Source organism: Styela clava, chromosome 8 (assembly GCF_964204865.1).
Source record: "Styela clava chromosome 8, kaStyClav1.hap1.2, whole genome shotgun sequence".
NCBI classification, from domain to species: Eukaryota; Metazoa; Chordata; class Ascidiacea; order Stolidobranchia; family Styelidae; genus Styela; species Styela clava.
The window spans coordinates 5,207,339-5,232,440 of NC_135257.1; the positions used below are offsets into that span (position 1 = coordinate 5,207,339).

A 25,102-nucleotide genomic window follows, 5' to 3' on the forward strand; every position below is an offset into this window, starting at 1 on the left:
AAAGTTGATTTGTACCTCAAATGTTAGTTAACGGTCAAAATAAACTGTAACCGTTAATCATCTGTATTCCGTTTACCCGTTACCATTTCCAGACATACTATTGTAACTTATAGACAATATCATATACGGATTACCGCCTTGTTGCCATATTTTGACCTTACAGTTGTCAAATATTATAAATTTTGGTATCGCTTTTTTGGACAGTTACAAAATTAGCAAGCCAGTATTTTAATACATAAACGAATAGCTCGTGGAGAGAACCCGTGGCCTAGAGCCATACAGGATGACACAAAAAGACTCGAAGTTGCGTAAATTTATATTAGAAATAATTTTAAATGCTTTTTTAGTATATACAAAATATGGACCTCCTGAAGTATGCGCACCAAGATGGCACACAACCTGAACTAAGTTTGTGTACCATGTTAGGGTTCAGGTTATGCGACATCTTGGTGCGCATACTTCAGGAGTATCCGAATTTCTCCTGTACTAGCGTAAAAATAGATAGTAAAATTGGAAAATGTGAAGTCAAAAAATCACAGCTAACGGGTCTTTGTCTTTGAAAGCGTCCTGCTTTGAAGTCATCAAAATATGGTAGTCAGTTTGGATGTTGAGTGCGAAATAAATGCAAATTGTCCGAGAGCCAATGGAATATTCTTCTATGCCCATGATTCTCCATAAAACAGCTTTGCAAGTCGCAACATGCTGCTAAATTTTTATTTAGTAAGGTAGGATATTCAGAACCTCATCTCCATGCAAGGTGCACAGAAATTGATACAGAAAATAGAAATACTGTTAGGAGTCTCGAGAGAGCTTTTGAGAGCTTGTCTTTAAGCAGCGACACCTATAACGCTATTACTGGTTTGTTGTGTAAAGTAAATGCATATGATAGTTACAAATATTGACTGTACAATATTCGTGATATTAGACATATTTTGAGAATACGGTGATTTTTTCACAAGAAGGTAATCAAGAGTAAGTTAAAATAGAAATACTGTTAGGAGTCTCGAGAGAGCTTTTGAGAGCTTGTCTTTAAGCAGCGACACCTATAACGCTATTACTGGTTTGTTGTGTAAAGTAAATGCATATGATAGTTACAAATATTGACTGTACAATATTCGTGATATTAGACATATTTTGAGAATACGGTGATTTTTTCACAAGAAGGTAATCCAGTTCGTGTCGAATAAATATCCACCTAGCGACGGGTTAGGCGCATTTCCATGGTAACGGACGTGTTATTGATATCCGACGTTTCAGACGTGGGGACGCAGGGAGTTTCTAAAGTTTCAGTTTTTGCTCCTGGTACCGGTCGTCAGGTAGTGTAAAAATATATGAGAAATATGGAAGTCGGAAAAACAGTACCAGTATATTCGTCTATGGGAACTGGTACTAGTGCGGATATACGTGAACAAGCGACGGATCAAGAGTAAGTTAACTTTACCCAATGCCTTTACCAAGGGCCGGCAACCAACTTGCCTAATGTAAAACAGGTTTATGGACGCCATCTTGTGCCATATTGGGAAAACGCGAAACAATGGAATCTTATGGAAAATTTTCGTCGTGTTGTTGTACCGAATCCAATAAGTCAGCTGTTATAAGGGCTAGAATAAAGCCGAAGGGTGGATTTTGAACTTTAAGCTATATGCTACTTAAATATATATCGCAATTAAAAATAAAAAACTATCTAATGCGTTAAATTTGGCCACAAACACAACGAAGAACCACTTTTGGTCATCTTTTTGGAAACTTTTAGAGTGATACGCCGATTTGACGGAGTATAATGCCACCGCAACAATCCTACAATGTCATTTGGTCTTCTAGCGCAGCTCGGAGCTGAGGAGGCGGGAATTATGGAGCTTGACGGGCGAGAAAATGTTGACCCGAAAATGGAAACGGCCATTGAAGCGAATTTGAGTCCCGAGGTAATTTCGACGAATAAATACAACTGTCCATCTGTGACATCACAAAGAACGCTATTGTCAAATGGTCAATTATGACGATGAGAATGGCCAACTTACTTCGGAAGCAACTCGAAACCGGCATACTTGTATTTAAAGACAATTTAATGTACTATAAATGCAATTTAGCAAACATGAAAGTATATCATCATGTTCGCCTAAGCTTCTACTTCAAAATGCGACCTTCAAAATCTTTCTATCTAAAATATTAATGAAAATATTAGGTATGTTTCAATAATTGTGTGAGAACTTCCCATAAGGCGCCGTGTTATATGGCCGAGAACAATAGGCACAAGATGGCGTCCATTGTCAGAGCGTTGCCTCGCTTGTATTATATATACGCTTTGGCCTTTACGATCCAGTTTGGACCTCCATATCGCAGTATCGGCAAACTTGCACTGCACAATAAACTAAAGTGGAACACAATCAGACATTTGAAAACTTCATCATTGGATTCCTCGGGAAAAAATAGTTTGATTTACCGTAGCATTCGCCATTTTTTAGCAAAAAAAAATGCAACTTTGGTCACATGCTACACATGTGGTAATTGATTCAAATCATTATTGAGACAAGCATGGCTGTAGTTTTCTGCTGTGGTCAATGCCTACATTTTATCTATCCAGCCCAGTGGTTCCCAAACTTTTTGAAAAAATTCTATGACGAACCCCATGCAATTTTTTAATGATTCTCGGCCTTGTGCACTAAAACAAAACATTGAAAGATCACAACAAAAAAAATCAATGCACTGTATAGTGAAAAATAATATAAGGTGCAGCTCTAATGGCATGTGTGACATCCAGTCTGTTTCGACATTTGGTAAACGTGCAAAAGGGCAGCGTCAGCTACAGCTCTGCAGTTCTGCAGTTAGTAAACTTGTGGCGACATGAATTGAACTCTCACTGAGATATCACAGGCACACAGCTCTGTGGCATCACAATGGGGCAGGGTGATAGGAACATAGATTGAAGAATCAGTGTCTCCAGCGGTGATTGCAAAGCAGCAACAGGCGACAAATGTGTATTTGCAAATTTGAGCACTTAGTTTTTGTATTATAAGCTGTTAGCCATTTTACAGATTCGCTTCGCGGACCCTCCGAAAGTGCTTCACGAACCCTAAAAGGTCTGTGGACCCTAGTTTGGGAACCACTGATTTAGCCTATAGTAAATTCTTACATTTTTTTTTTCTTTTACAAGATTGAAGAAGATACTTGCTGTTTCACTCATTGAAAAAGTTTACTTAACATACCGGGATCGACAGATGTTTACATTGTTAAAACATGCCATTTGTGCCGCAGTGAGAAAATTCATTTATTTATTTGATCAATTTGAAACATATACTAACATGTCATATATGTATATATACATTATTACCTGCTCAAAATTGGAACTCATGTTTCATCTGTACACAAGTAACAACAACAAAGTCTATGTCCTGAATGATCTATTTTGCAGCTGCTTTTATTTGTAATTAGCTGGGGATTTATATCATTATCAAATACAATCCAAATTTAAAATTGTTGATTTGAAATTTTGATCACAACGTACATTTTTCATTAGTCTAATTTATAAGTTTAAGTTATGTGTATCTAAATATGTTTTTCTATTTATTCACAGGAGCAATCATGGACACATGACTTTTTACGTAAAATCAGTCCATTGGAGGCTGCTTTACTTAGAGATCCAAGTGTAAAGGCAAGAGTTCGGTTGCGATTTGCTGGAACAGAATTTCCACCAATTATAGTTTTTAAAATATTTTTAGTTGGAGATGGAACGAAATATATATCAGGAAGAAAAATAATTCAGCCTGCATCGTCAGTAAGACTATTTTATTTTTAAATCTATATCTTATTTATAAATCTATACAAAAACAGAGAAAAGGCCTCTAAATCAAATTGAGTAATATCATGATTTATTTACTTTAAATACTGCGGTACATGACCTGACTCATTTGATGAATGAAAGAATTCAGTGTATGTTACATATTTCCAATAGGCAGATAATCAAATACTCACTATTAACCATTGATTTATATATATCCCAAAATTTTACTATCGTTGGATGTGCATGGTGTTTAGGCCTAATCTCATTTTGACTATTCACATTTCAAATAAATTTTGAAATTTGCAACACTTTGAGCAATGTTTATTATAAACATAAATTATTGCTCTTGAAGTTTATCTACTGTCATACAATGGTAGGAAAGGCCGACTTTTTCAATTTAGTATACTAAATCTGATAGATACTGCTTTCATTTGATCTTCAAACGTAAACAACAATTTGAATATGTTGCAGTTCATCCTATTCTAGTGCCAAAAGTAGAAAAACATAAAATTGTTTCTATAATGTACTGTGTTAAAACTGTCACATATCATTGATCCTCAAATGAGTTCTACTTTATTTTTTGAAAGGTTATTTGAATTCTCTATTTGGTTTTAATGGTTGTCTTAGAATATGAAATGATTGTTGAGTTGCTTCATACTGCAGGCCGCCTCTGATGCATGTCATTTGATGGGTCACAGAAAATTTTATGATCAGATGATTGTCGATGCATGTCAGTACGAAAAATATAAAATAATTGATGAAATTGATGTCACTACTATGCAAGATTATATGCAGGTGAACTGGACATTTTTATTTGCAAAATTTCACATGAGTATGTGTATGTATGTATGTATGTATGAGTAATCTATGACTTGTTCTACCATGTTTGGGAACACTTGTTTCGGAATATCTGTTTGCCTTTTCTCAAAATTAATAAATTTGTTGATCTTCAACTTTGTAAGTAATATAATTACTTAACATCCTAATAATTTAAATACAGTATCTCAGTAACATGGATGAGACTCCTTCTTATCTTGGAGGCAAAGAAAACTACTGGCGTCAATTGACACTTGAAGCACTGCCCCGACAAAGTATTATGTATGATATTGTGGAATACCTTCAAACAAAATCTCCCAGCGACAGATTACGAAGTGAATTGCCTACAATGATGTCACGACCTGTAACCCAAGAAGTTCAACTGCAACATATTCGTGCAATATCAAGATTACAGTATGTTTTATGCTTACAATTTTAAATATAACTTCTACAGTATAGTTGATCTATCACTATTTAAAAACTGGCCACCACTCTAACAACACTTGGAAATTGGCAGTATTCTCAATTTGCCTGATAAATTTTAAGCTCTGTTTCAGATTCTGTTATGAAAACAATTTGAATAATAAAGTGAACCCAGATATTCAATCAGCCTCGTGAGAAAGAAATTTGAATTCACTTTATATATATATTCATCAACAGCTAAATGCAGAAGAATACTTTGAATACGATTGATAATTTTACGTTCAACATATGTAAATCAAGATGGTCTCCTTTCAGGCTGTAGGATATACTTAAATTTCATATCCTACCCCATTTTACTCAATAGAGTAGTCAGGGCCAAAAAGTGTCAACCTTGAATGTATCATTTTGGTACTTATGTGAAATTCAAATGAATGTATTATATATTTGATGACAAAATTTGAGTAGAATATCGCCTATATCAATGGTTTTCAACTAGGATTCCACTGCACTTTAGGCAGTTCCTGACCCTATTCCAGAGGTCCCGCAAATTTATATAGAAATTTATCTATAGTAATATAAGTGTATTGTTTAAAGATAATGAAATACATATTGGGTTAGCCACTATTTTCAAACTTGCTACACTTTAAAAATCATTTTGTTTTGCCAGTATTAGTTTGCTTAATAGTTAGTTTTAAATGTTGTTTTTTGCATAGGACAATTGCACAATTCCACTCTACCAATAAGATTGAAAACCACTGACTTATATTCATTGCATCCATTCATCCTGAAGATTCAAGAATTTTATATTTTCTAGGACTCCTTTAGATTTATTATCTGCACAACATCATGTTATCACAGCCCGCAGTGTAACACCATCCTCTCAAACACAGAGACGTTCTGTACAAGCAAGAAGGCGGGTGTCAAGAATGAGAAAGCTTTATGGACTCCAATCAGCTCCAAGTCATACTTTAGATTCAGTTCCCCAAGAGTCTTCTGATCAAAATGATGCTTTTGGTGTTAGGGGAGATTCCTCACAATTCAAACCATCACTGGCCATGGAGTATGCCGATTATGCAGATGCTCGTTTATCAGGGGAAGAAGAGACAGCACTCAGACAAAGTATACTGCCGTCTTCTGGTGCTGTAGACCGTGATGTCGATGACCAAGAGGCAAAAGAACTGTTCCAATGGACGCAAGAACTTAATTTTGAAGACGTAAGCCGGGCTCTCAATAGCAGTCATTCTCATGCGGAATCACAGCCTCGCTCAACTTCTTGGCCAGCGAGACCTATTCGAACTGCATCAGGATTATGACCTAGAGATTCACCCTATAAATTGCATTGAATATTTTTCTTGTTAACTATATTTTTTTTTAGAGCTAACCATGCTTTCTAATCTTTCATCAAACTTTTCCGATACCTTGTTTATTAAATTTTTTTCAATTAAGTTTTTTAAAATCATAACATGGTGCAGTTTCCCACGGTTTCAATCCAAAACGCAGCATGTGTTCAGCAACTAGTCTGGTAAACAACATTAAAGTAATTCCGTTTCCCTCTTCGGCGACGTCACAAATCTTTTTTCTACTGGGTGGTTTTGAAGTAGGTTCTATCTATTGATGGGATTCAAAATTATACGAATTTTGCCCTTGAATTGGCTAACAACGAGTTCCCCTATGAGGTTTCTCATCCTCATCTACGAATCAAAAAGAATTACGATTCACGCAAATACTCTTTGTCGCCAATATTTCTGCGCACCCATGAGTCCTCGAGTTGGGAAACACCTCATAACAATACAAAAACGTAACATAGAATTACGTAATGAGAACAGGTCAAACGTAGTATTTCCTACGTCAGCTACATTAATATTACATGCTTCATATGAATCTAACACATAGCGGCGCATGTTACCCATTTGCTTTAGCCGTCTACTACTCCAGAGGTTTAAAGAAATTAAGAAGAGGTTTGCTCATTGTCACAATATTCTCTGAATTCTATCTCTGGTCCTATCCCACCATCGGCTCTAAGTCATCAACAATTTCGACTTAACTTGTCTCGAAACTATAAGCTTATAAAATCAACTGCAACTCTCAGCTCTGGGATACCAAGACCCAGAAAAAAGCATGTTGCCGAATGAGCAATTCATGAGATGGAAGTAGGAATGACAATAACAGTCATCAATTGTGTTGTGATTGCCACCCTATGTGCACACTGCCCACATTGTGGAATTATCCACAATCACCAGCTGCTGCACAACTGGATAAATTGGGCAACCAGATTCCTAGAAAACCAAGTCACGAATTAATGCAAAAATAACATTTCAGTGATAAAAATTGATAATAAATCTGACTTTAATTCAATCTATCCCTGCACTATAACAATGATTTCCACCCTTTCTAAGTTTATGTTACTTGACAATTGTGATTGATAAAAGGCGCGGTATGCATTATAAACAATGTTATCAAACTCCCTCTGCTGACAAATGACTGAATAATTTTTTAATACAAAGTTATAAAACCTCAAAACGAGCTACAGAGATTTTAGAGTCAAACACTGTGAACAACATGATCATTATAAACCAAATACGATCTAACTTTATTAGAAATACACAGATATTAAAAATAAACTGCAAACAATGAAAATAATTGGTACAGTGCATAACGATGAGAAATAATTTCGTAAAATACAGTGATTAATACAATAAAGTCATAAATGTTTTCAAGATTAAAAAATACTTAATTGTTACAAATACGAGACAAAGTTTCAATTGTATAAAATGCTGCATTTTCCAGATTCTCAAAACTTAAACATCATTTAATAATAGAAATTTCACATGATACTGCAAGCGCGTGATTGATTCGTTTTTCGTTTTGAATTCTTGCCTTTGGTTGCAGTTGTTGATTCTGCCGGCAAAGGGCGATTCTGCATATTAACAACTGCTCCAGATGATGAAGAGTATGATGCTGGTGGGTCATATGTGTGAACAATACTTGTTGGACTAGAAATAACAGGATCTGGAATACTGAAATTCACATGATAATGTTTATTAAGTATGGTGGTAAGGAACTCCACGAGGTATTCGATTGTGCTTATTTTTTTAATAAAAATATTATAGCCACAAGAAGAGTCAAAGAGACGGATGTAGATCATAGACTGATCCTCTAGACAGAATCTTAATTTCACTGCGATAAATAATAAACTGTTAAGTCATTTTTTGGCAGCCGCACCAGCCGAGTTCATGCAGCTGAAGTATAGGCATTACAATCGGCATATATAAATATGACGTCATGTTTTGCCATGAACGATGTGTGAAGTCATATCAACTGATCATGCAAAACTAAAACTATCAGTGGGTGTTTCTATTATTGCATGAATCTATAGCAAATGAAACAAGTTAAAAAGGCACCTGCTGCTGGTTGGTTCGGTATTTGATTCTTCAACTTTCTTTTCTGAATATAATGCAGATAGTGGTCGTATTTCATCACCAGAATTTGAATCTTCATCTTGATTTATTTCAGGAGAAAGTTTATCAGGAGATAGATTTGTTTCCTCTTTTTTCTGTATCGAGTTAGGTTCAGGTGGCGAAGCCATATTGGCCGTTTTTATAGACTCGTATATGTGTGTAGAATATGTCACTGTTAAAAGAAATTATTTTAAATAGGTGGTGCAATAAATATTACATTGGAGGCTGCGCCATCTTGGTGCGCATACTTCAGGAGGTCCCATTGGAGCCCATACTTCAGGACTGCTCATATACAAAATAAACCAGTGTTTCTGCAGAAAGATAAATCATTAAAACTTTGATTATATTGAAAATATATTTTTAAATGTTATTGATTCAAATATAGAAAATATATAGTCCAAATATATTTTTTACTATATTTTCAGGAGTCCAAAATTTGCTGTAAAAAGTAGCACAAAATACAGAAAAGCTGGTTGGCACAACAAAACAAAATTATAACAAAATTATCTCATGCAACTTCAAGCGCAGAAAAACTAATCCTAGTGGGAAATTGAGCACATTTGCGCAAAATAGTCATTTAAGTTCATTTTAAGTTAAATGTGTAAGTGTTTTTTATCAGTGACCGGTTACATAATATTAATAATGGATGAAGTTGAAAATGAAAAAGGCTGAAGCAAATTCACATTATTTAATTATCATACTTTCATCTGTTCCATTCAATTTTGGATTCTTTTTTGTACTTTGAGTATATAGAGGTTGATCATCATTGACATAAGCTGCTGCAAGAGGTGATCTGAAGCATTGCATACACAATTATGAAAACGTCATAAATTTGGGTGATTTGACCGTTTGAATTTCATAATTCTGATTTGGAAAATTAGACAGTAATTGATTAAATAGAACTATATATTTTATGCTAAATGTTACATGGTAAGAACTTTAATATTGCTAATTAGTAGTATTGAGTCGAATATCATCTGATGATTACACTGCATTTTCAATTTATCACAATATGGTGACCATGTAATCGATAGATAGATATATGAAATAAGCAATCCTTTGTGTAATAAAAAAGTCATTGGAACCTGTTACTGGTTGCAATCTTCGCATATGCTCTTACAGGCTTTATAGGTGCAACCTTTTTGGAAGAGGTTGCAAATTCTTTTAGCAATTCCTCATCTGAAAATGGTTATACATATTTAACATTAATCAACCACAGATGCAGAACGATAGCTTTTGAGATTATGAGAGAGCGCAGGGATAGCTATTTAGTGAATATAAAAAAATTAAAAAAAATCTTCAGAATACGGTAAATATCAATGTGTCCCTGTTTAGAATCTGGCATTAGAAACTGCCGATAGACATCTTTTTGCTCAAACCGAAGGTCTGAACAATTGCTTAAAAAGAAAATAAAGATTACTAAAAGACGTCGAAGACTATTACTGGAGTACTACATTATAAATTGTCACAACAGGAATATCATATGAGAACATTTTCCATATCAATACCCTTGGAAAAAAAATTCAGAAGCCAGCCCAGTTCAAAATTTAAGTTCGACCATTACTGTGGATGTGGTATGTGTACCTGGCATTGCACACACAAAGATTTCACACATACACTGTTCAAAAATATTTTAATTAAAAATATTTTGTGAAAAATTTCCAATGTGTCTAAGGGACAATATAAAAATATATTCGTTTTTTATTTATTGCTCGGTGATTTCATATCATCGAACAATAGAAATGATAGGGCTCACTGATAGACAACTTTGTTTCTTTCTATGAACAAAAATCCTGTTTGCATTTCAAGTAAGAATGAAAATGTACCTTCACTACTACTAGATTCGCTACTGTCTGTACTTTGCGAAGTGACGCTTGTGAAATCTTCTTCATCAGCCTTTTCTTCGATTTTATTCAATTGATCTCTGAATAACAAACACAGATTGATAATATAATGGTATTGAGGTAGGCCAACGAACTCGAAGGAGTATTGAATTGTTTTTTTGCAAACATTATTTTTATAATTCATTTATCATAATAAAGGCCATGAATAGGTCTGTTGGCATATTTTGAATAACATGCGTTACGAGAAAACATTATATTTAGCTTTATCAATATTCAATGAAAGTTAAAAATTGCAAATCTAATACATTAAGGGAAGGGACACAATAGCCTAGCGGCTAAGGCAACAGACTTGACTGTGCTTCCTATGAACGCAACCCTAACCAAGGCGTAGTGAATTGAGAAGGCAATTCTGAACCTGAATGATTCCAGCCTTACCAAATAATCATCGGTCTTCCTTACATATTGTTAGATACAAATACAGATAAAACAAAAACTACAATATCGGTTAGAAACCGGAGACTTATGGATCGAAGGTCAGGGGATTCCCCAAAACAGTGGTCTTACTCCATAGTGACACCGTGTGTCCCATCACTAATTAATTAATAACTCGCTAATTATAAGACAAATCCATCCAAAATCACTAGGCTTCTGATCCGAGCTATGATGAATGCACATGCAAAATTTGGAGCAGATTCAACCTTGCTTCCGCTCCCTGTTGTAGCTTCTGCCAAATTTACAAACACAACCAACCTGTATACTTGTGTCAGATTACCATCACTATTCCGTTCAGTTCTTGGTGTTGAATCAGCAGAATCTGAAGATAGCAAGAAGTATTTTTCAAGCAACAGAACCAACAAATAAATGTCAAATAATCGTAGATGCTCTTGAGTAACTTAATTATATTTAAGTCATTCTGTACCCTGAGATATAATGACTTAAAGTGTAACCTGGTTTGTCATGGAAAATATTTTTGTGCAGTTTTTGATGGCATTATTGGCATCCTATAATAAATAATCAGTTGTCAATTTTTTTTTGAATGATTCATCTTACAGCTGAGTTTAATTTAAACTACCTGGCTTCTGTGTATCTTTATCACAATTTGCAGTTAATGCGTTGATCGGCATAGTTGACGCTTCCACCAAATATCGCAACTTTCTTCTGCATAAATATATAAATGTACATTGAAGTCAATGATAATACGAAGAACTGACAGAGGTACCATGTTAATTGATGACTATCCTATGCTCACGTTCAAATGGGTCATATAAAAAAGTTACAACAGAAGTTGAAATATAATACTTTTATCGAAATAGTTGAAATACTGAAATAGTTGATCGAAGTCCCTATCGATGTTGTGTGAATAATTATATTTAATGCCAAATTTACAATGTGTGGATGAATGGCATTTTTTTCAAATTTCAAAATGTAAAGTGTGTTGCTGCCTGATACTGATTACAAGCAATGATTTCGTATTTTTGGTATTATTGTCCAATAATATTATATGACCGGAATCTCTTTATCCTAAACAATGAAAACCAGGCAGTGAGTAACAATAGATTTTATTTATCAGTTTCCAAGATTAAAATGCACAATAAATTAGACCACAATAAAGAAGTCGTGATATTAACATATTATGTTCAAATCATAAATGGGATCACTTAACGAATTACAAAATAGAGTACAAGTGACCTAAATATAGAAAGAAAACTACAAAGAAAAACAAAAAAGGATCTGTATGCTCAATATCCAATTACCTTCGGTTTTTAGGTTTAGTGAGAGCTTTTTCATATTCATCTTCAGAAGAAGATTCAGAAGAAGGAACGAAGATTCCCGATCTGGGCATATCAAATACAGCCCTCAATTCTGATGATGCAGTAGAACCACCGCTGCTATACCCATCATTTTCTATATAAGATCTGGAAAAAAAAATTTAAATTTGAAACATGACTCTGTGAAGTTAATGAAAGGAAATCATTAAATGCACATTTATACTTAATTATAATATTTGGGGTAAAATCGTCATTGGCTTCATATGGGATCAAGATAAATGTGCATGTAATGAATTCAACAAATATACTTAAAACTATTAAAATATTTAATTAAATTAATCAAAAAATAATCATTATATTAAAAGCAAAGATAAACTGCGAAGCATAACAAACCTAACTACTACACTATAGAAAACTCCTAGCAAAACCCGTATGCATACGAAGATGGCGGACACCGGAACGTAGCATACTTCAGGAGTACCATCCCTACTTCTAGAATTTTTGCGATTTTTGCTGAGAACAAAACAAACCATCAAGGTTCGAGGAACCGCGACTATTCACCATTGACATTCAATATAAATGTGTTATTTTCAAAGATTAATAAAATTGACATTGATCAATGGTAAAAGCGGGAAAACACTCTAACTAAAATCAAATTTACCGATTACTAAATGGGTTGCTGTTTTGTGTCAAGTTTGAGATTCCTCTTGCAATATGTTGAACAGGTCTGTCATTTTCATCAGAATATCTTCTTCGACCTCTAACTAAACTTTTTTTCTTTTTCTTACGATGCCGAGTATGAGCACTTTTCTGGGATTTTCTTCCATCCACCGAATCATTGTGTAATATGATAGGTGACAAAGCTAAGATGTTGTCATCGTTCATGCTAAAAACAAAATACTTAAGGATAAGTGTGAAAAAATTTACCAAATACCTTGAAAGACATGATCAAACAAATAGACAAAATGAGAGCAATAAAATGAAACAGTTACAGATGTACGATAGTTATTAAAAACGTAATTCAATAGAATTATTTAAATATTCTATTAGATTCTAGTCGTTATGATATTTAGTTAAGTTTTTGTTATCCAATTTTCATATGAAACAGCAACTATACAGACATCTGGATGGCTTTAAGCATTTTCTATTCAGTAAGTGTAATTTTGCTCAATTGCTGATGTCCATGCCATTGTTGGGCCATAAAAGTGCAACTACTTAAAAAAAACTTTTAAATATTCTGTAGTTGAAGTTGAAATTGTCTATTACGTCTTATTAGTTTTTTCAAAACTTTCAGTTGGTTTTTAACAACTTTTTCTATTTTCAAGAAACTTGCGCCAGCACTCAAATTTTCAGTCTCTTGCCTAGTGTCGTGTCAATGATTACATCATAGATAGTAGAAAACCAGAACTGAACGAAGATTGTAAAGTACTCTGTATAATATTCCTCTTGATTGATACTAACAAGAATTTAAGAATTTATAGGCTATAGCAGTTGGTTTACATACTACAAGAGTAAGAAGCTATTATCAAAATACCAAATATGAGATCTTATAAATAAACGAACAATCACTTGAAAAATCTGTGACCAAATACCTTTCATTTTTCTCCTTGTTTTCTTCTATTGCTAATTGTAATTTTGGTGAAACTATTTTCTTATCTGCTCTCATTTCAATGGCATTTGTTAACTTTCCTACAATCCTTTTTCTCGATTCAAGACTATCTTTCTGCAAGGAGAAAGCCAAATAGAGAATAAAGAATCTGATTCAAGATGATCAGAAATTTATAAACCAGGATTTAATATGTATATTGATAACCAAAATAAATTCAACGACATGACAATTGGAAAATAAACATAAAAGCCACAGTAAAGGTGTATCATGCTGTAAAGTTGATACAACAAAATCGGAACAATTTTATTTGGAATTCTAACTCGAATCTCTCACGAATTCATAAAATTTTCTCAGTTCCAGATCCAATTTTCCACATGTGTAGCAGTTAGAACAGATGCAGTTGATCTCAAACAGACCACTGACATATAAAGTCAATTTCAGTAAATTCAAGTGAGCTTGGTGAATCAGATTAAAATAATTTGCTGATTTGTATTCTCAAGAGTAGATTGACCATACCAAAGAACAGAAATGAAAAGCAAAAACAAATAAGATTGTATTTCTATATTAACTTCGTTTACAAAAACTTCCAACTTGACATTTCGGTTTCAGTTTTTTTCATTCTCTTAATTTTTATCCGGCCTGTAATTAGTTACACGATTGCTAATGTTGTTATTGACAAAAAATCCCATTTTATCTGCTTCTCGAATCTCGAGATACATTGATGTTCAGAAACATATTTTGGTTCCTGTCTTTTAGACATGAGAATGTTTTATTGATTTTATTCAAATTTGCCTCATACTGACCTGCGTCTGAATAGAAACAGCAAATGTAAAATGCTCAACTGCTTTGTCCAGACTTCCACTGTTGAATGCAATAGATCCAAGCCCTTCATGACATTGCCATTGACCTTGTTTATCTTCTACAAAATATGAAAGACACATCAAAATTTGATTATATTTAAAATTGGAATGAGTTTCAAAGAAAACTCCAGATAGTAATTCACTCCTGGGTGCAAACCCCAGCCAAAAATAAGAGACAATATTGTGAATCAGCACAAGTATGTTGGTGCCCATCATTTTCAAATATCATAAAGTACTAAAAACGATATTTTAGAAATGAATATGTTGAGCATATATAAATTGCAGTCTTATTATTAAAATAATGATCTTATCTGGAGTATACCTGTATCTCTGAAAGCTTGTAATGCGTGTAAATAGGATTCTGAAGCTTCTTCATACATTTGAAGTTGACTTTGTGCAAATGCTAAATTGCAAAAACTTTGTCCTTGTGCATTTCTGTTACCAAGTAATCCTGAAATGAAAGGCATATAAATATAAGATCAATATTTCTCCCAGCAAAACAGATGCTTGAAAATTAAAATAGTCATCTGCCAAAAATACTATGATCATTGTCAAATATTCAAAGAAATTAATTTATTCATCCAGTATTAAAGAAACAATTCTGCAAAACAAAAAATATAACTATGTTTGCCCAATTATATTTTTTGAGTTAGAGAAACCAAGCAGACTAAACTTGAAGAGAAAATAGTTTAGACAGTTTGGTCTTCATACTTGCAGATTTTAGGTCAAACGGTGGGGCGCGCCCCAAAAGTAGACAATTTTTTGAGGGGGCTTGCAGCTAATTGGAAATAAAAATAATTGTTAGATTTGATCTTGCCTGCCTTATTTGTGTTTGAAACTCCTCATTTATTTTATTATTTACATTCCATCCACGTATTTTCAACGAGTTTTTTGAATGAAACATACTTTCGCCTTACTATCTGTTATTTGTAGCTTATTGTTAGCTAGTTATTTTTGAGGTGGGGCGCGAGACTTGGCAAGAAGTTTGAGAACCGCTGTTCTAGAATAACATGATGGTTACACCTAGCCAAAGTTGGCCACAAAACGGATCTATGTTACAAATATTTGGACATTACAATGTTTACATCTTACCATGCATTTGTGCAGACTCAGAATGCCTTGGAATTGATTCACCATAAAAACCCATTGAATTAAGTATTGCACCAGAGTTCTGTAGTGCAATCGCTCGCCTTCTTGGATTTGTATTTTTATTGCAGAGTCTGATGGATTTTTCGAAACATAATAAGGCACGATTTAGACAACTAAGTGTTGCATACATCAGTCCAACTTCGCATAGTATTTTCCCTGAAAAGTATATAATATCATACAAAAATCATGTACACATAACAAATTCAGAAATGTGTCGTATTCAGGCTGGTCTAAGATTACAAAAAAGCTTATATGCTTCTGGTATATTTGTATTATAGGTTCATTGATGTCAGTCACAAACATACAGTAATTACTCATTATTGCAGGGATCATACAATATACATAACTTCTAAATTGAACTGGGGCATACATTCCGGAGAGTTTATAAATTTACCTTGTAAATTAGCATGCTTCAGAGCAGCAGACTTCTTGCAACAACTACCAAGCAATCTTATACATTCTTCTCTACTCACTGTACTATCGGATACTGCAGCATTTGCCTGAATCAATAAACACAATATTTAATAAAAAGACATGAAAGTATACTTGATCAAAAATCCCCCAAACACTGATCAATGTTACACCCCTTATGCTGTATTCCCACAAATAAACCATAGCACATCCTGTTCGCCAGAATCATTTCAGTTGTTAATTCAGCTTCCTTTGATACGAGTATTTTATCAATTTAAGAATATTTGAACCAAAAAAACTTGATCCACTAAAACAGTTTGCATCCTATTTTGTTGTTGAATAATAATTTGTTGTCAATTGGAGCAGAGTACAGAGAGAGTCAACTAACAAAGAGCCTATAATTTATCAGCTGCAATATTTTCACAGGTCAGAATACTAAATTAAAAATCTGATACAATGCCGTAACTCATAAGAAATATCTATATCATCACGCACCTGGCATATAAGAGCAAGGACCATGTTTTCAGTATCTTGGAGTTTTTGATATATATCTGATGCATGCAAAAAATGTTTTCTGGCTTCAGACAGTTCATTTTGCTTATTATAAATATTAGCGAGTTTCAAGTTAGTTTCCGCTGCTTTTTGTTGATTTTTTTCATTGTTTCTGCAAAATATAGTTGATGAGAAAACGAAACTTTTTAACATTGCTGTAATATCAGTAAACAATTTGATGGAGATTGAATCACTGAAATAAATAGTTCATTTTTCCTTTTTCAGCTAAATCATGCTTTGCTCGCAATGGTACATGGTTGTAAAACATACTCATGCAATGCATTTAATATGCAATGTTGGAGCAAACTTCGTAAAAAAATAATACTAAATAGTCAAAGATCGGCGCTCCAGAAGTATGTGTACCAATATAGAGGTACCGGTAACTAATTTTGTTCGCCTATTTTACATCAAGTTGTATGAAGGGACTGAAACCTATGGGCAGAGGGATATTCACTTGGCTAACACAGACAGTCCCCGAACTTGTAATAGAACTAAAATAAGGAAAATCGGGATAGAATTATGGCCCGACCCTAACCTGGTGCACATACTACGGGAGTATCCAAAGATCTCTCCAAGAAAATAAGGACAAATGAATATAAGGATAACAACATCAACACAAAGTACAGTAATCCTTTTGTTCTTTACCGAACTACTGTTTACTTGTTTCTCACCCATATGCCAGCAATGCAAGCTGATAAAATTTCGAAGCTTTTTCAATATCACCTATTTTTTCGTATCCAATAGCAAGATTGAAATAAACGTCTCCCTTTTCTGACTGTGAATTTGGCAGAATACCTGTTATTTTTAGGGAAAAAAAATTATAACTCCCAAACATGTACGCATGATATCAACATCCACATTTTTGTAAATCCAGTGTAGAAAGGAGAATTAAAAATGAGTCAGGAAGTTGATAAATATTAAAATAACTATTCATGAACATTCCAAGATAGGGAAGAGCCTATCAAACAATTAACTACAAGGTTGCATGCTAGTACTGCTGACCAGAGGTTCAGTGTGATGTCTGGAATAAATTGAACACACAAAAGACAATCACTCCTCATATCTTAGAGAAGTCAAAATAGGAGTCACCAATGCTTTTAACTATGGGTTCTTACCACTTACTGAAGACAGCGTGAAATACAGCAGAAATACAGTGCAAAACAGAAGGAAAATTAAATAAAAAATATTTATCCTATTGAAGTAACATTTCAACTCACTAGGTGTTTTAACAAAAGTTTCATGTTCAAGCACAGTATGTAAAACGTTGATGCCACGTGCTGTATCGCCACCTGCTATATGTGCGGCTCCAAGATTGAATGCACAAATTTGTTCCATTCCATCTTTTGAGTTGAGCAGAAGGGCAAATTTGTAGGATTTAACAAACTCCTGCAAAATAAAATTTTATTTGAGATTGTACAGTGATTTCTGATTGTACTACAGTAATTAACTTACTCATAATTAGTATAATAACAGCGTAACCAGTATACCTGAATTGCCTTGGCATATGCATCCTTCTGACCTGATTTTACAGCTTGAGCAAGGTATTCATTTCCTCTAGATGTAAAAATTTCAATTTGTTTTTTGATGGTGCTCTGGAACATGTCTTGATCAAGTTTGGTTTATCATACTTTTACCTGCAGTTTAAATATTGCATATTTATTACTACTGTATTAGGACCAATATGGTTTACGAGTAGGAAGTTTCGACATTACTATATCAGAGATTAAACTAAAATTATATTCTGAAACTTAATTTAGTCTATAATAATGGTGATTTAGGAGTAATACAAACTTACTACAAACAAACAAACTAACGTCTACTCGGTACCCTACATCAACAACAAAACCAATTTGTTGTTTCCGTCTGCTATACCTTCATACTACAATCAGACAATTCTGCAATTGAACCTATGTTAAACCCCACCGAACCGAAAATATCGCAATGCCTGCATTTCTCAAAAGTTTACTGCCCGATGAGAGTGTAACTCATATTGTTTTTCACTTAGATTCTATAACACAAAGCAAGATTGTTCAATTCTGAACTAGATATTTTCAAATCTGTATGCCCATGCCAATATCTGCATTTTGTTGATTTCAAAATACCGTAATCCCTATAACGTTACCGGTACCTATCTACAGATCTAATGGACTAATGCTGTATTAGTGAAACCACAACCGCAATATCAGCTCACTGCTGTCTTCAGACCTTACAACGACAGAATGACAAGTTGAAGGCCTTGTGTTTCTGTATTTCTTATTCATACAGTCATAAGGATGAGATTTCAGGATTTAGAAGGGGAGAAGGAAAGTCAATAAAACAGTTTACCACTGCCTCCCATTCCTATTACCATTCCATGTCATGTAGCGGTATGGGATTAGATAGTTATATGTTTTCGGAAGCATGAACTTGATGGCGGAGGAAGCCGTAACCGACCAGCGGTTACCGTACCCTACGTCATTATGTGAACCACCCTAGATTGGATGCACAGACATGACCCACCATCCCACAGTCTATATTCATGATATTTATGTTTATTTTGTTATGATTTAGGCTACAGGTACCGTAGTCTATCTATTTTATGTCAGTATGTGTTTTCTTCCTTCTCGGGCAGTTGTGAAGGCGTTTCCACTTATTCAGGTTTTATCCATTCCCAAATTCTCAATCTGTCCCTTTTTTTGCGAATTATGAATTAATCGAAATGAAATCTATCTAGGCCTATATGTGTATACCGGTATGTAGAGACTTATTACAGTATTAAAAACGATACCACAACGACGGCAACTATGGTACTGAACTACGAGTCACCCCCAGCCAACACTTACCAGTATGTAATCACATAGTAGCCTTACGTTTCTACTATTGTTGCGTGTGTCACGTGCCATAACAAGACTGTACTTTGTTGGTTGCCAAAGCGAATGACGCTGTCCGTCTGGTGTAGCGAGTACATAAAATGATTTACTACGGAGTTCAATACCTTTAACCACTTATTGCCAATAGCCATATTATTGTCATTCAAGTTTTGATAAGGTTCTGGGTGTTTGATCTTGGTAAAACGAAAAAAAAAAACGATATATAACGGGATGATTTAAGATTTTTTAAGATGTCATGTAGTGTTTTGAAACCGGACATGTCCAAACTCCAGAGAAAGAATTACAACAACTGGTTTTCTAAACTGAGGGAACCTGTTGTTGGTGAGTTCGATACGAGAATACCTCAGTCAGTCAGTAGTTTATTTTTCACCAAAATGAAAATGCACTCACAGTGAACATAAACTTAAAAAAAAATTGAAAATGACATTATTCGCTATTTGATTAAGGTTATAGAATAGTATAAATAAATATAAGTTACATAAAATTTCTACATAAGTAAATCTGCTCCAGTTTGACCTGATTCTGTTCTATCGATGTGACTAAAATAATGGATCAAAGAAATGATGTATTCGAAGCTAGTTTCCTATATGAAAGTGAAACAGCACCCAAGTCACCTACAAGTTACAGTAGATTCTCAACATCTGGCAGGGATCCGTCACTTTCTACAACATCAGAGCTTGACTCATCTGTGAACCTACAGCAAGTCCAACTGCCCCTGTATAATATTAATGATCTCCTTCAATCCAGGGAGGAATTACTCATCACAAAAATGCTCAACTCCATTGAAGCTGTTGTAGATAAAAGCTTGGTCAAATAATGCCATCATATTTCAAGTGCAGTTTTAAGTATTCTATGGCGTCTGAAGCTGCCGCAAAACCATGGCGGTATTTCCATACCATGGCCGCTACGGCCAAATCTATGGCGACTGACTTTTTAGCTGCCACAAACCAATGTCGAGCTGCCGTTACCGCGGCAGCAAATTGAAAACCAATGGCAGGTAAAATTTTGCTGCCGTAACCGCGGCAGGTGGGCCGTAAGGACAGGGCTGCCCCTTAGGGTGACAAATATTGGGTAAGTTGGAACGTTTTTCTTATGGATACAGTCTTGATGGATTTGGGGTTAGGGTTAGGGTTTAAGTAGATATAATTCCGCATGATCAATTAGAATTTGGTACATTAGTTTGTGAATATACCGTTAATACTGATTACTGAATACAGAATAGCGCTATAAAACCATGGCAAGAGCTGCCGCGGTTCGTTCGTGGCAGGAGCTGCCATGAATTGGTAAGAACTGCGCCTCTCATATTTGGACAAACAAACTAAGAACATAGAGAAGATGTGCAACAAAAATGAAGAAGTGTTACTCAGTCTAGCTAAGTCTCAAGAACAACTCACTGTTAGACTTGGAGCTATTGAAAAAAATAATTCTGAGATGAACCAATCATTAAGTGATATGAAAACTGCTCATAGTAATTTTCAAAAAATCCAAGCAGAAGATAAAGAAAAGATTACAAAACTTGAAGCTCTGGTATCTCAACAGATGGCTGCAATAACAAAGTTGCAACAAAGTCTGTCAACTATGGAAGAAGAGCTTGAAAACGTGGCTGAGGCCCAAGAATATTCAGAACAGTACGGAAGGCGCTTAAATCTTGAATTTGTTGGGTTACCCTATCAAAAAAATGAAGACACCAATCAAAAAGTAATAGGAGTTGCCAAAATGATTAATGTTAAACTTAATAGTGAAGACATTTCTACCTCTCACCGACTTGTTGCTGGCAAAAGATCTCCTATAATTGTTCGCTTCTGTAGGAGGGACAAAAGAAATGAGCTATTTCGAAAAAAAGCTGGTCTTGTCAAGGAAAATGGAGGTAAATCAATTTTTATTAATGAAAATTTGACGGAGTGGCAAAAGTTCCTTTTTAATGAAGCTCGCTCGTTAAAAGATAAATTTAAATACAAGTTTATATGGGCACATTCTGGAAATGTTTATGTTAGAAAAAATGAGTCGGCTAAGAGTCTAAAAATTTTAAATGAGATCGATTTATAAATTTATCGATTTATAAAATCATACTTCCCATAATGGTTTCTAATTCATATTTTTATAAATCTTTATGAATGTTGGTAGCCACCATACAGTATTCAGTGATTGTCACTGTGTTTATCCATGCTTTCATTCCGTAAATTAATTTACCTAATAACCTTTTTATATTGTTAAGATTCATTTTGTAACAAATGAACTGCATATATAATTGTGGGTCATACATTAATATTCTAGTTCTCTTTCAAGTACGCTTGGTATGAATATTTGTAAATGTTGTTAGCCTCTTTGTAAATTAATTAATTTATTAACCTATTTACATGTTAAACTAATTATATAATAAGTGATGAACTGCATTATCAATAGCATATTTAATTGTGGATCATACATTGATACTCCATTTCTAATTCATATTTTTAAAAATCTTTATGAATGTTGGTAGCCACCATACAGTATTCAGTGATTGTCACTGTGTTTTTCCATGCTTTCATTTCGTAAATTAATTTACCTAATGACCCCTTTATATTGTTAAATTCATTGTGTAACAAGTGAGCTGTATATTTAATTGTGGATAATACATAAATATTCGAATCCTTATTCAAGTATGTATAAATACTTATGAATGCTGGTAGCAATTAAACAATATTCATCGATTGTTATTATTTTTCCCCTGCTTCTTCATGTGAACTAATTAAGGTGCCAAAAGGAGTCAAATGATACTTTTACGTCATGCACTCCATTACTGAATCTGTGATGATATTATTATTTTCTTGTCCCTATCTTTCAATTTTTGATCTCGGTCTGTGTCCAATAAAAAAAAAAGCTTTTTTTAAATCTTTGACTGTTTTAATTCTTTCATTGGACATGATCGGTTACATCGGTACATGACCTCTCAAAATCCTAAATTGCCCTTTGATAACTTTAATAATAATAACTTTAAATTGCCGACTCATTCACTCATTTCTTTATCTTATATATATTTTATTTAATCTCATTTGCATTTACCCATGGTACTATATTATGCCATGATAACCTTATATACAGCATTTACAAAAGGGTCGGGAGCCTAGATGACCTTAATCGGTCCTGCACACTGACCCGCACAAAACAATAATCAATCGCTGTTTATTACTGATGAAATATTTTCTTCATTATAATATTATCTATTATGGTTTATATTAGTGTTGATTTTGTTTTTGTGGCAATAAATCTCACTCTCTCTCTCATGGTGAAAGGTGACGCGAAAAACCAAAGTTGGTTATCGAGCAGCGACACCTGTGATAAGAGTCTAACTTTGATACTAAGATATCTAAGTTTAATAGAAATAAGCCGATTAATATATATATATAAATTAATATATCAAATAATAAAGTCCGAAAACCAAATTTGTTACAAAAAAGAAACTCCGGGCACTGTCAAGTACGGGAGGGGTAACCATGGGCAGCGAACCCTGCCCTTTTCAACTCGTGGAGGTGGCTTCTCACAGGTCACAGATGTTCCCCATCAATTGCGGAATTCCACAGGGTTCTGTATTAGGACCTCTTGAATTCTTGATAGCAATTAACGATTTGTCTAACAGCTCGAATTTTTTGACCAAACTCTTTGCCGATGACGCGGGCCTGCTCGACAGTGCAAAAGTCTTGAGTTCACTCCAAGACAACGTGAACACTGAGATAGACAGAGTTTATGATTGGATGACATGTAACAAATTCACAGTGAATGTTGATAAATCGAAAGTAATGATATTCAGCCCAAGAACTCGCACTGGACTTGCAAACTTCACAGTTGTGGCGAACCACTTAACTAATAATAGCCGTTATGAGTCACAATTGTTTTGTTTATGTTTTTGTCACGCATGATTACTTACGTGCTTTTCTTACGATAACTTGTCATTCTGTTTTCTGTTCGCTTGTCGTTAACATTGCTTTGTTATGAATTAAACATCAACATAATTGAAAGTCTTTTTCTTGTTAAAAAAGAAGTTAGTTCGCTTCAAATGGTGACCCCGACCTCAAAAGCATACTTTTGAGAAAAGAATACGCACATAACGAAGAATATGAGTGAAGACAACAAAGTAGGCCTAACAGCGGTATCATTAAAGCTGCCGATTTTCTGGACTAAAAATCCTGCCGTTTGGTTGCACCAAGTCGAAGCGCAGTTCGCTGTTCGAAATATCACAACAGATGAAACAAAATACCACTACGTGGTTGCCGCTCTGGATGACAATACCGCTGCCAGCATTCTTAATGTTCTCAATAACCCGCCGGAAACGAACAAGTACCAAGATCTCAAAGAGAAGCTCACTACTAAATGTTCGCTAACGGATCCTGAACGAGCTGCGCGCCTTTGTTCAATGCCTGGACTAGGGGATGGAACGGCAACGGAACTTATGGACAACATGCTTGCATTGTATCCAGTAGGTAAGACACCTGATTTCTTATTTCGCCATTTGTTCGTCAGTCATCTGCCACCAGACGTCCGGTCTCAACTTACAGACATTTTAACAACCACGGGCGACGATTTTCGGAAGCTGGCAAGGAAAGCAGATGATACTTTAACTGCAAAAGGCTATGAGGTGACAAACGCTGTACAAAAAACCAGTTCGTTCAAACCATCTCATGTTTTGTCTGAAATGTGTTTTTATCACAGGAAATTCGGCAAGAAAGCCAAAAAATGTCGCCCGCCATGTTCTTTTGTGGTTTCGGAAAACGCCATAGCCGACCGTCAGTAATCTCTTTGGCGGTCGGCGATTCAAACCTTTATTACGTCACAGACAAAAACTCTGGACGCAGTTTTTTAGTTGATACGGGTGCACAAGTCAGCGTGCTGCCTGCCACCGGTCATGACCGTCGTTACGGGCGACCAGGACAAGCACTTTTGGCAGCTAATGGCACCTCAATTACGACATATGGCACACGAAAAGTGCCTTTGACTATATGCGGTAGAAATTTTACCTGGAAATTCACATTAGCCAATGTTTCACGGGCAATTATCGGGGGAGATTTTTTGCGCTCTCACGGACTTTTGGTCGACATCAGGGGCAAACGACTTATCGAGGCAAGCACATACGCTTGTATTCCAACCAGAACGATTACTGGCACGCCGCCTTGCCTTCACTACGTAGCCGAAAACGATTTTGCCAAAATTCTGAACGAATTTCCTGATTTAACGCGCCCCACATTCAGCAACCCGACCACTGCACACGGGGTAAAGCATCATATTGTTACAGAAGGCCCCCCGGTGCACGCAAAGGCTCGAAGATTGCACCCCGATAAGCTAGCCGCGGCAAAGGCAGAGTTTGATAACATGATTGAACTCGGAATCATCCGACCCTCAAATAGCCCCTGGGCGTCTGCGCTTTTTTTTTTTTTTTTTTTTTTTTTTTATATATATTTATTATTATATAAAACACAGTTAATCGATACATCTACAATAGCTACAGCATTATTAATCAATATTCATAGAAAATACATAATCACAATTCATCATATAAAAATAATCAATTATTGTGCGTATATCCTAAAAT

At 34.8% G+C, this 25,102-nt stretch overlaps 3 protein-coding genes and 1 long non-coding RNA gene across 5 annotated transcripts; 2 read left to right on the top strand and 2 right to left on the bottom strand.

Moving 5' to 3' along the window:
• Positions 1 to 1,142: 1,142 nt before the first annotated feature.
• On the top strand, positions 1,143 to 6,458 carry LOC120345887 (uncharacterized protein CXorf58-like). Of its 2 annotated transcripts, none has more exons than XM_039415470.2 (6): positions 1,143 to 1,426; positions 3,152 to 3,251; positions 3,572 to 3,772; positions 4,442 to 4,573; positions 4,779 to 5,008; positions 5,832 to 6,458. In XM_039415470.2, exons 1-6 carry the CDS (start codon positions 1,332 to 1,334, stop codon positions 6,328 to 6,330), a joined length of 1,257 nt encoding a protein of 418 aa, XP_039271404.2. In that variant the 5' UTR covers positions 1,143 to 1,331; the 3' UTR covers positions 6,331 to 6,458. The 2 variants fall into 2 exon arrangements, with proteins under 2 accessions (XP_039271404.2, XP_039271405.2); XM_039415471.2 differs by lacking the exon at positions 1,143 to 1,426 and adding an exon at positions 1,547 to 3,077.
• Positions 1,291 to 2,447, bottom strand: LOC144425661 (uncharacterized). Its single transcript, XR_013477582.1, has 2 exons — positions 2,308 to 2,447; positions 1,291 to 1,448 (listed from the first exon to the last, which is right to left on the bottom strand). It is a non-coding gene; the product is annotated as an uncharacterized LOC144425661 (long non-coding RNA).
• Positions 6,459 to 7,580: 1,122 nt separating the features above from the next.
• Positions 7,581 to 19,626, bottom strand: LOC120345885 (uncharacterized). The gene is made up of 19 exons (XM_039415469.2): positions 19,492 to 19,626; positions 18,157 to 18,303; positions 17,887 to 18,055; positions 17,341 to 17,464; positions 16,613 to 16,781; positions 16,101 to 16,206; positions 15,650 to 15,862; positions 14,880 to 15,008; positions 14,501 to 14,616; positions 13,681 to 13,811; positions 12,750 to 12,974; positions 12,074 to 12,235; positions 11,392 to 11,477; positions 11,070 to 11,133; positions 10,302 to 10,399; positions 9,561 to 9,654; positions 9,177 to 9,268; positions 8,419 to 8,647; positions 7,581 to 8,034 (listed from the first exon to the last, which is right to left on the bottom strand). The coding sequence occupies exons 2-19, from the start codon at positions 18,268 to 18,270 to the stop codon at positions 7,842 to 7,844; spliced, it is 2,514 nt and encodes an 837-aa protein (XP_039271403.2). The 5' UTR covers positions 18,271 to 18,303; positions 19,492 to 19,626; the 3' UTR covers positions 7,581 to 7,841.
• A 4,006-nt stretch (positions 19,627 to 23,632) lies between these two features.
• On the top strand, positions 23,633 to 24,307 carry LOC144425698 (uncharacterized). The gene has a single exon (XM_078115217.1). The coding sequence runs from the start codon at positions 23,633 to 23,635 to the stop codon at positions 24,305 to 24,307; it is 675 nt and encodes a 224-aa protein (XP_077971343.1).
• The last annotated feature ends 795 nt before the right edge of the window (positions 24,308 to 25,102 follow it).